General features: G+C 33.6%; 1 protein-coding gene across 2 annotated transcripts in view; it reads left to right on the top strand.

The window, feature by feature from the left end:
• The window catches only part of Gyf (GIGYF family protein Gyf), a 262,645-nt gene that overhangs the window by 181,847 nt on the left and 68,191 nt on the right, over positions 1-12,607 (top strand). Inside the window, exon 7 of one of the 2 annotated variants that reach the window (XM_017621825.1) lies at positions 10,037-10,078. The exons of the other annotated variant lie outside the window; for it this stretch is intronic. Within the exon in view, the coding sequence (XP_017477314.1) occupies positions 10,037-10,063 (27 nt within the window). The 3' untranslated portion in view covers positions 10,064-10,078. Of the gene's footprint in view, positions 1-10,036; positions 10,079-12,607 lie in introns of those variants that run through there. 2 annotated transcript variants of the gene reach the window in all.

The raw sequence follows: 12,607 nt of genomic DNA, 5'->3' as shown, positions 1-12,607 counted from the left end.
ATGAACACCATATTTACCACTGTTAAGAGACATAACGAACAGAGAAATTAACAAAGGCAACCATAAAGCGTACAGACTGTAGCTTTGTGTGGGACAAATAGTAATTGATGCAGAATCTATGACGGACCATCTTTAAAAATATTTCACTAAAGCTAAGAACATGAAAAGTACGTAAAATTAAAGTCATTATAACATTAGAATTTCGGCAAATCATTCGGCTTACAGACTTTAACAGCAGCAGAATTATTGTCATATTTAACATAAACTATTCCTCTAAGCGTAAATACCGACGTTAGTTTGCCTGACCGTCGCCGTTTAATAGCCTCTTGCAAAAGCTTTCTGTTGTCTGGCGACAGACTCTCAAAAATTTAAAATTTCCCTTCCAAGCCAACAACTTCAAGTGAGTATATGGTAGGACTTACCGATGATTTTTGACAGTATATGTTAAAATTTTTTTTTTTATATGAAAAAAATGCGGAGTACAGTCAATAAAAAAATGCCATAAATCAAGGGTAAGCCCCATGGCGCAATAAACAGGTGAAGTAATAAGGCAGCATTCTCTGTTCATTTTCTGACATTCGGCTGCCTTATATTTAACAATGTTGCACTTAATCGTTGAACGTTTTATGTGTTGCTTCTTTGGAAGAATTTACATATATTTTGGGGGCAATTTGGCCATTTATTACACTGTGAGACAAATGGTAGGGGTCAGTGATCGGGAAGGGTTCAAACTACCGGGGAAAGTTATATCGGTAAAAAAGAAGTTATACGTGTCCCGACGTTTCGCTGGGTCACATCTAGGAATCGAGATATATCGATTTGAAGTTAGTAACTATCATATAGGGGAAATTGTCACCTTTGGTGGTCTTTTTTTGACATAACTCGAGAACCACTAGTCCGATTTTGCTCAAACAAATTTAAAAAAATTAAAAATTACAATTCCTTTAATCTGTTCATATAACGACAACAACAGTTTTGCCGGTAAAAATAAATGTATGAAGAAAAAAAATATTTTTTGCCTAAAATATTAAATTTTTTTATTTTTTAAATTCATAAAAAATCCAAAACGGAGAAAAAGGCAAGTCGTATTACTTTCACGCAAAGTCACATAACCTTTAAGCAAAATGAGACATAGATCTGGAAAATCGATAGACGCGTTTCGCTTTTATTCACAATTAAGTAAAGGTATCTCATTTTGACAAGAATATTGATTTTATATTTCAATGAATTTGGATAATATTTATTATATATTATTTATTCTTAACACGTAAAATTAAAAATTATTACAGGTAATTATTAGGTTATTACATAGATACATAGGTATAAAAATCGATGAACGCAAAACTTATATTCGTTTGTTTGCGCCCTTTACTTTCTTGCGTGGTGGTTCGCCCACTTGTTCAGAGTCTGTATCGGATGAGGATCTGTCTTCATCTGGAAAAAATCAATTGTTTTTAATCAGTCAGTTAACTTCATTTTTGTGACTTACCCTCGGAGGAAACTCCCATTGTATATTCTTCTTCTTCATCTTCCTTGTCGGGATCGTACGTCTTTTTTTTTTGTTATTTTGTTCGATGGGCCGGCTTCTGGTGTTGGTTTATAGGTGAAATCCGATTGATCCATTGTGTCAATAGAAAAAGAAGTTTCTCTGTCAGGACTTGGAAGCGGTGGAATTGGTATTTCATCCGAATGCGGTAGAGGTATTTGTGCACTTTTAACAGATATGTAAACTCTTCGTTTAAGGCCTTTACGATTTAATCCACATATTTTGTTTGCGCAAGCGTAACAGTTGTCGGAATTGTGCTCTTCTGGATCAGTCCAAATCATTGGTACACCAAAACGAAGTGAACTGCGTTTCCCTTGGATCCACATGTTAAGACCATTGTAGCACGTTTTACAAATTTTGTCTGGGACCCACGAAACGCCGCGAATTATTTCGGAATCAAAATAAAGTTTAAAAGCGCGCTCCACTTGCTCAGTGAGTAATGCAGTATTTGTTGAAAAAGCTCTTTTGCCACAAACGTAACAAAATAAATTGATATTTTCTGGACAATTTGCACTCATTTCGGTTTTATACTTTTATTACTTTTTCGTCACTTTAAAAAAATCGTACTTTACGCGTTCGGAGACACTTGTTGAATGGCAAAAATCGATCAATGAACACCTATAAATACTACGTAAGTTTCAATATTTTACTGAGAGGTACTTATGAATTGGCGCATCTTTTAAGGGTGGCTATATACCTGATTCGTGTGCGTTTTAAATTTTTCGAAACGTTCTAAAACATGACCACTCATAAATGTGGGTGCAATTTGTGTAAAAAAATCATGCAGGTAGCCAACGGAAAAACCCAAATAATTAAAAAAGTGCACTTTCCTTTTTTCCTTTTAATTGTCCACGCACATTTATGACCGTTTTTTAGTTTGTTACCGCTACCATAAAAATCAAATTGTGGGTGCAATTTGTGTGAAAAAATCATGCAGGTAGCCAACGGAAAAAACCCAAATAATTAAAAAAGTGCACTTTCCTTTTTTCCTTTTAATTGTCCACGCAGATTTAGACCGTTTTTTAGTTTGTTACCGCTGCCATAAAAATCAAATAACCTTTTGTTTATTACTTTTTTTTTTTAATTCTGACAATCATAAAAAAAGTCATCAATGTTTTTTCCAAGGAATTTTGAGCATATCTCGAGCAAATTTTTGAAATTCATACCTTTACTTAATTTTGAATAAGAGCGAAACGCATACATTGATTTTCATGATGTATGTCTCATTTTGTTCATAGGTTATGTGACTTTACGTGACACTTTTTTCCGTTTTGGAATTTTATGAATTAAAAAAAAAATTTAATTTTTAGGCAAAAATATTTTTTTTTCATACATTTATTTTTACCGGCAAAACTGTTGAGTATATAGAAAAACGTTATATTAACAGACTAAAGGAATTGTAATTTTTAATTTTTTTAAATCTGTTTGAGCAAAATCGGACTACTGATTCCCGAGTTATGTAAAAAAAAAAGACCACCAAAGGTGACAATTTCCCCTATATGATAGTTACTAACTTCAAATCGATATATCTCGATTCCTAGACGTAGCGAAACGCCGGGCCATGTATAACTTGTTTTTGACCGATATAACATTTCCCGTTGGTTTCATCCCATCCCGATTTTGACTGTTGCATAGTGTTATTTGCTTGCAACATTGTTTTTATTTCAAAAATTTTCCATTAAAACTTGTTTTTTTTCTAAAAATTTCCGTTTGAATTTTTGTGGAAAAATACTATATAATTTGGTTGTGATTAAAAAATTAATAACGCATAAGCCAAGCTGTGTAATTTGCAGAAAAACGTTGATTACGAAGGCGTCCGTTTGTTCCATTCACCAGCGGAACAGGTTAGGCTGAATAAGTTGCATATTTAAAATATTTAATTCTACCCAATGAACACAAAAAAAATATTTCTCCAACCTTGGAGAAATTCATAGTTCTCAAGTTGATATCCAACATAATTCTCCAACTCATGTCTAACCGACGCACAGATACGTAAAAAGTGATAGAGAAACGAATTTTTAATTATCAAGTGAAAAACTAAAGCTATATAAAGAGGAAAATTACCAACAAAAGGTAAATAATCTTCAAAGTATCCTCAAATAATCTTGAAAGAAAATAAAACGCGAAGTGAATTAAATGGCAAAATTACTGTCGGACTGTGTACTGTGAAGTGAATTATTGTAATACGATATTGATTAACTACATAATACAAAAGGAGTAATAAAATGAAAAATTAATATTTAAATAGATCTATGTATGTCGTTTCAATCAAAAAGGTATAAGGTATTTTACTATTTCAATTCCAGTATTTCAATGGTATGTTTGACACCAATTGGAGAATTACATTGGAGTTCGAGCTGAGAACTAGGATTTTCTCAACTTGAGAAACAGTCCTTTTTTCATACAAAGAAAAATGCCCTTTTTGTTGAGAACGCTATGATCCTCCACTTGAGGTACTGTTAAGATTTGAGAAATACCTTAGTTCTCAACTTAACCTCAAGTTGAACCCAAACCTTAATGTTTGTTGGGTAATTTCTTGCACCACCAACTTCTCCGAAAAAGTTTTATCCCACAGCCATGAAATAGACCCTTCAATAAATGTGGAAAAGCTATTTTTTTAAGTGCAGGATGCATTTCCGTATAAATGATTCAAATAAGCGCTTGAAAGGCAAAAGGTATAATCGATTAATCTTTATAAACCTCCCATATATACCTATTTAAATTTATTTATTTAAAACTTATAACCATTAATATCACGTGTTGCGTTTTTGTATTCACGTTGCTGATTTCATGTATCTAATTTAATCTCTTCATAAAATTATCAAGATTTGTCTATGCATCCGTCGGTGAGTCCTTGGAAGTATTCTTTGTGCAAAATCTTTTTTACTAATTTCACCATTTTGAAAAGTGTTTTTGCCTCAAGACATCGAGTTGTACGGCATTAACTGTCACTTTTAATTGGTTACTGCATTGGCTGCTATTATTAAGATTTTTGTATGCATTTGTCGGTGAGTCCTTGAAGTATTATTTGTGAAAAATCCGTTTACTAATTTCCCCATTTTAACATATTTTTCTGCCTAAAAATATCAGTTTGTGTGGCATTAACATGATGTTTTGAAACCGTAGTTGGACCTTTCATCTAGAATGATATAGACACTTCTCAATCTAGGTGGTCTTCAGTATCTTCATTCTTGATTGCTTCTCTTTGTGTGAACTATTCCGTGGATTTAGTACATCACATTACGCTTATTAGCGTCAAAATCTCTATTTAAGTTTCTAATTATTATTTATTACATTGGCTGTAAATCCTTAAAGCTCTTTGTTATTGTTAGTGTTTGTCTTTCAAAACTAAAGACAAGCGCAATCCACAAAATTGTTTAGCATCTACATATCTAATTTGAATAAAAAATAATAAATTATGCTTAGTTAATTTAAATGGCTCTTTTATTTTTCAAATAGGGATATTTCAAAAGTAATTTTTAAGTAATTTTGTAGTCAAAAACGGTAATTCTTTTTAATATTTCTGGCCTTTACCCTTAAAAAAATCTAAGGGGCAAACACTCCCAATAAGGTAGTGTCAAATCTTCCTTCTCGCTCTTATTACTTCACCTGGTCTTATTCCACCATGGGTAAGTCCAAGATACTTAAAATTTGCAATTTACCTGGTAAAATTTAATGGGTTACAAAACTGAATACCTAAATTTTGACTAAATATCCTGATGAAAAAGTTAGAAATTTTGGTAAAAATTTGCAGATTTTTCATAATTTTTGCACAAAGTCTGAAATTGGGGTTTCTATCGTGTTTCTTAAGTAATCACATATACTTTCATAAAAAAATAATATACATTAAATAATCTAAAGAAAAATAGCCAAAACTTACTAAAATGCCGCGTCCCAGTTTTTATTTGGTTCACTGTATGCAGTGGCGGATTCACCGTAAAGGCAACATCGACAGGTGCCTAGGACGGCAAAATTTAGAGGCGGCAAAATTTGAGTTGAAAATTTTTTTTTTTAAGTTAGCTGCACTGAAAGTAGAATTTGTGTTTGTACATTTTAAGAGATAAATTTGAGATGCAATCACGCAATCAGAAAATAGGACAACACTGTAACTTTTCAAATTCGCGCGTAATGACTCTGGCGCCGTGCCTGCGCACAGCGTGAAGAAACGATTGAAACGTTGCTCTGAAAATGACAATCACTGGGAGGTTTCCACAATTCGACAATACTGCCAAAAACGAGCGTACCTAGGTGATTCGAGAATATTATTGAATCCTGTCAGTTTTCAATAAGTATTGCGGAAATNAACTAAAGACAAGCGCAATCCACAAAATTGTTTAGCATCTACATATCTAATTTGAATAAAAAATAATAAATTATGCTTAGTTAATTTAAATGGCTCTTTTATTTTTCAAATAGGGATATTTCAAAAGTAATTTTTAAGTAATTTTGTAGTCAAAAACGGTAATTCTTTTTAATATTTCTGGCCTTTACCCTTAAAAAAATCTAAGGGGCAAACACTCCCAATAAGGTAGTGTCAAATCTTCCTTCTCGCTCTTATTACTTCACCTGGTCTTATTCCACCATGGGTAAGTCCAAGATACTTAAAATTTGCAATTTACCTGGTAAAATTTAATGGGTTACAAAACTGAATACCTAAATTTTGACTAAATATCCTGATGAAAAAGTTAGAAATTTTGGTAAAAATTTGCAGATTTTTCATAATTTTTGCACAAAGTCTGAAATTGGGGTTTCTATCGTGTTTCTTAAGTAATCACATATACTTTCATAAAAAAATAATATACATTAAATAATCTAAAGAAAAATAGCCAAAACTTACTAAAATGCCGCGTCCCAGTTTTTATTTGGTTCACTGTATGCAGTGGCGGATTCACCGTAAAGGCAACATCGACAGGTGCCTAGGGCGGCAAAATTTAGAGGCGGCAAAATTTGAGTTGAAAATTTTTTTTTTTAAGTTAGCTGCACTGAAAGTAGAATTTGTGTTTGTACATTTTAAGAGATAAATTTGAGATGCAATCACGCAATCAGAAAATAGGACAACACTGTAACTTTTCAAATTCGCGCGTAATGACTCTGGCGCCGTGCCTGCGCACAGCGTGAAGAAACGATTGAAACGTTGCTCTGAAAATGACAATCACTGGGAGGTTTCCACAATTCGACAATACTGCCAAAAACGAGCGTACCTAGGTGATTCGAGAATATTATTGAATCCTGTCAGTTTTCAATAAGTATTGCGGAAATTCTGGTTTGATTTCTGGTTGAACGCAGTAAGTATTGCGGTTTTGGTCGTGCATAATCAGTCTATGTATCGTATCCCATATATTTTGAGCGTTGTTGGCAAATCTTTTGAATGACCAATACTTTCACGATTATACCGCTCGTTCAACGTTAGAGCTAATTGAAACTCATTCGTTTCAAATCTCTGTAGCATTTTGGTGCTAAACATTGTGGTTCACAGTTACNGTAATTTTGTAGTCAAAAACGGTAATTCTTTTTAATATTTCTGGCCTTTACCCTNCTTATTTAAGGCAAATACCACTTTTTCATCTTAAATTGTAATAAAATATAGTAAATAACATAAACTTGAATTTTACTATTTACTGCTTATCGTTCCAAAACTGGTAGTTTTACCTCAAAATATTTTTCTTATCGGAAAAAGGGCGGAAAATTCTGAAGTGTCTAAGGGTGCCACTGACTGTTTGGGTATCTCGGTAACTGATTTATCAATTTGTACCAAACCCAGTACAATATTAACCTTGGCATAAAAAAGCCATATGTTGAAAATTTTCTAAATCGGAATAAAATTTCGCATACTTTCAATTTCCAAAAAAAAAACGCATAAAAACGTTAAAGACGTATAGTGCATTGCTGTAAAACGGTGCACCACGTTGGATGTTGTATTCTAGCAGCTAAGGGAACGTATACTAAAAATGTCATGTGCTCACGATTAAAAAAAAAATCAGAAACAAATTCTAAGTTTGTGAGAATTGCCCATTAGGCTGGGTCGATTTTGTATGGGGGGAAAAAAAGGCATTTGACCGTATTGTAATAGTAATATTATGATGTCTTAGGTCTAAGCCAATTGTTATTTCCTTTTTGGTTGTTGTTGTTTCCGACAGGGTGGGTGTATGATGTATTATGGAACGAATTTCCGTCATCCCTTGTCAAATTTGGTTTGGAGACAAACCGGTTTCGGCGTTGTGCCATCTTCAGTGTCATTTTTCGTTCTGCATAATTTTTGTTGGTTGCTCGTATTTATACTCCTTGTTAACTACCTCTTTCTTTTGTTAGGTACGTCTTTTTAGTTTTGCAGTGTTTGCGGTACTCAATAGGTAGATGAATTGTTTTGGCTCGTTTTTGACGGCAGGTAGAAGTCCGTGATTTTTACCCCCTTTGTTTTTGCAGTCGGTGTATTCCCTTCCATATCTGTCCTTAATATTTTCTTGTTGTCATTCTTCTTCTTGTACAGTAGTTTTAGAGGTGCAAACAGTACGTCCGATGCAGTATTTATTTGCTCATTTATTATTTGTCCTTTGAAGGTCTTCTGACCGTATTGTAATAGTAATATTATGATGTCTTAGGTCTAAGCCAATTGTTATTGTCCACGAGATATTAATTTAAAACCTATCTTTAGCCCGCGCAATTGAATCAAAGTGTATGAATTTTGAAAATTAAACTTTGGCATTGTAATATCTATGGAATGCGTTAATTGTTATAAACAGGACGATATATCAAATTAAGGGTTATTAAATTTAGTATCTTACGCCCACTTATCATTTTTCAATAAGTCTACAAGTTTTTAAGATATTAAGATAAAACTTACAAAAACTATAATTATCTCTTATGAATTTTCAATTCTTCATTACTTCAGCAACAAAGTGAAAAATTCAAAAAAGTGAGACGAGATTTATTTCAAACGTTTTAATGTTNTACGCCCACTTATCATTTTTCAATAAGTCTACAAGTTTTTAAGATATTAAGATAAAACTTACAAAAACTATAATTATCTCTTATGAATTTTCAATTCTTCATTACTTCAGCAACAAAGTGAAAAATTCAAAAAAGTGAGACGAGATTTATTTCAAACGTTTTAATGTTTTCGGATGTTTATATAATATTAAGAGGGCCATGGACTTGGTCACGATAAAAAAAAATCACGAAAAAATTCGAAGTTTGTGAGAATTGCTCATATCCTCTCTCAGATCATATTCGATCTTTGAAATTGAATCAAAAATGGTTATTCAAAAACTCACAAATCTACAAAATCGTGTTTTCGGACCTAAATGGCCTTTAAACAATCTATAAAAATAGGCAACAATATTTCTCATAAAAACAAATATAATTTGGGGGTAAGGTGTTGAAATTACCATAAAAAACATTTTCGATGGGACCCTAGTGTGCACATTGTTCTAATATAATATTCACAATTATTTTCATGAAACATTTTTTTCATTAATTAATTCATGGATAATTCCTAGAAATTGTTCGAGTAAGCAGTTTTATAGCCCGTTTAATTTTAGAAAAATAACGTGCAAGTTTCAAGTGTCTAAAAATTACCGTTGATTTTTTAGAATTTTTTTGGGGAGGGTATTACGCGTTTTCTTCTATATAACGCATAATCAAAATCTATTTTAATATGGAAGAAAACGCGCAACACCCTCCACAAAAAAAATCTAAAATAGCGACGGTAATCTTTAGCAACTTGAAACTTGCATTTTGTTGAACGGGCTACAAAACTGCATACTCAAAAATTTCTAAAAATTCAGAATAAAAGATTTGAAATTTTGATACAAATTTGTTTAATTTGTTTGTACTTTATATAAAGTATGAAGCTGTTTTTGCATATTGAACCAAACCTCTATATCCCTATGGTATTCGTGCCCTCTTAACGAATCTGAGGTCTGTTCGTCTCCATCACGTCAGGTTCAAAGTGATTTGGGAAAAATTCGTTGAACAAACCTGAAAATTCGATACAATTCTTCTGAATTTGACCTTGAGATGACCTTGGCTTGACCTCTAGATAACTTGAAGAATGAAATTTTTTTTCAGACCCCGGGTTCGCGTTCAGCGCGTCGAATACCATAGGGATATAGAGGTTTCGTTCAATATGCAAAAACAGCTTCATACTTTATATACATACAAATTAAAGAAATTTGTATCAAAATTTCAAATCTTTTATTCTGAATTTTTAGAAATTTTTGAGTATGCAGTTTTGTAGCCCGTTCAACAAAGTGCAAGTTTCAAGTTGCTAAAGATTACCGTCGCTATTTTAGATTTTTTTTGTGGAGGGTGTTGCGCGTTTTCTTCCATATTAAAATAGATTTTGATTATGCGTTATATAGAAGAAAACGCGTAATACCCTCCCCAAAAAAATTCTAAAAAATCAACGGTAATTTTTAGACACTTGAAACTTGCACGTTATTTTTCTAAAATTAAACGGGCTATAAAACTGCTTACTCGAAAAATTTCTAGGAATTATCCACTGCAGTATGGCGATAACAATTAACAGTACAAACAGAACAGTTGCAGCGAGTGCATATTTCAAACAAACGGATATCCATAGTTACTTCAAAAAGGCCTAAAACAAACAAAAGAAGGCCCAAAAACCCAAACGGAGAAAAAAGGCCCATATTTGGTACAATTGTACCAAAGTGGCAACCTTGCTCGTATGTATGTACATACCAGGGATGTTGCGAATATTTGCATTCGCATTCGTTATGCGAATGATTCGTATCATTTTACACATTCGCATTCGACATTCGCATTCGCATCAAATGATAAGAATGCTTTGCGAATACGAATGTGTACATGTGCAGAGAGTCCACTCTAATTGGGTTGATTAAAACACTGTATAGGTTAAGCACTCGTTCAATGTTCTAATAATTTAACCAATTTCTAAGAAATAAAAACGATGGCTAAAGTTGATTATAGCTTTTTTAATGTTATTCCTAACATTCGCATTCGCATCAAATGATAAGAATGCTTTGCGAATACGAATGTGTACATGTGCAGAGAGTCCACTCTAATTGGGTTGATTAAAACACTGTATAGGTTAAGCACTCGTTCAATGTTCTAATAATTTAACCAATTTCTAAGAAATAAAAACGATGGCTAAAGTTGATTATAGCTTTTTTAATGTTATTCCTAACATTCGCATTCGCATTCGCGAATGTGAAAAATATGACATTCGAATCATCCCTGGTACATACATATATGCATGTTCGTATGTTGAAAGAGAATATAAATAAAGTGTCATAAAATACAATACATACTTATGTATCAGAATTTCGTTGAATTATTGATGTGTATACACAGAGTACGAAAACAAACCGAACGTATCACTACCCATTGCCACAAGTATGAAAAGTTTGTGCTCTTTTTCTTATAATGTTCCCGAGCGCTAACAATACACGATACGTTTCAATGGCAGCCGAGCACAAACCAAATGCATCGTTTGTTCTTTTGCTCACTTGCATGGTTTCGATTGTGGTAAAGGTACTCATCCTGAGCAAAACCGAAACAAAACACGATACACAAAACAAAAGGAGTCATTCCTTTAGTGCTCAGCAAATTAATCAATTAGTGGAATGGTTCAACTGCTTCATTTTGGTCTTCGAGCCTAACCACATTACGCTGTCCACATAGCATCACATCTGAGTTTTTCAACTGCCTCAACCGATCGCCACATTTTTCCACATTGGTCACAACAGCATCACGTTCGTCTACATCTACAACAACCTGAGTTTTTCGCACCACAACCAACGTGCCACAAGAGCTACATCAAGCGTTTTTCTTAACCGGCTGTTCAACAAATCAACGTTTTGTTTTACATCACATTGACCACAAGCATACGTTTGCATCACAGCATCACGTTGGCATCACAGCACCACTAATTTCAGCGACACATTTTTTAACAAACCAGCATATCGCACTACACGGGATATAACAACACATTAAGGTACGTGGTTGAATTTCATTGCACTTGTGTGTGTACGAATCTAATTTATATTTTTCCGAAAACAAAAAAATAGAACATTTTCACGTTTATTGTTGTATCGGCTATCATTAACGAATTGCGCGAACGTCCATTTTGGTTCTTGACACGGTGTTGTTTGTGTAAAATACCAGTTGCATTTACCGAAGTACAAGATTGCTAAAATTTATTCTTTTCTTGCAAAGCACATAATTTAGTTTTTTCTAATTTTTACTGGCTTTCACTTTTTATTTGATTTTATTAACCGTGTAACTTCAAGTATTTTTGCGAAACTCCTTTAGAGTCTTTTCACATTGCACTTGTCTATTATAAGTGGCGCGCTTGTACATATTGCTGATCGGTCCACTGGTGACATTGAAAAAATGTATCGGCAAATTTGGGTAAATGATAGCCAAACAAAATACCAACGAATCGCTTTCCGCAACAGCCCAAAGGAGCCTCCCAGTTTATACGAACTGAAAACGGTAACCTTCGGAATTAACTGATGCAGCAGTACATAGCATGTATTTAGGCGCCTGGTGTTAGCAGACGCGCCTAAACACTGAGCATTATGTGTGTGTATATTTACGTCTTTGCAAAATGCCACGTCCTCTGATATGCACAGTATGTACATACACATATATGTCTGTATGTATACTAGGGGATCTCTAAACAAATCGTTTCGTTTTGTGTTGTGAGCACCAACTTTATGTTTCGTTTATTTGCCTATTTCCCTGCACTCAATTGTTTTGTAAAGTTACTGCTCGCAAAATGTTTCCGAGTGATTTGAATCGGTTCTGTTTCGTTACCTTCTATGAGCGAAACTAAACGATACTGATACGTTTGCTTTTGTTTGTTTTCGTTCTCTGTGTATACATCTTTGGTTTCGGGAGTGGAAGAATTTGCGAAGATAAAAAAAAATTTCGAAGGTCTAGACAAAGACGAACACATGGTGTTTGTCTCAGTGTGTGAATTTTTTTGGAGTGACTTGGGACCCACTTGGGATACGGGGGGCCCAGTTGGTAACAGTGTACGACCAGTTGGTAACTAGTCTTTGGGGACCAGTTGGT

The sequence above is a fragment of the Rhagoletis zephyria genome, unplaced genomic scaffold, assembly GCF_001687245.7.
Source record: "Rhagoletis zephyria isolate East Lansing unplaced genomic scaffold, Rhagoletis_zephyria_1.1 Rzeph_scaffold_00042, whole genome shotgun sequence".
NCBI classification, from domain to species: Eukaryota; Metazoa; Arthropoda; class Insecta; order Diptera; family Tephritidae; genus Rhagoletis; species Rhagoletis zephyria.
The sequence above is the reverse complement of the archived record's forward strand: the minus strand, read 5'-3'. Positions and strand labels throughout refer to the sequence as shown.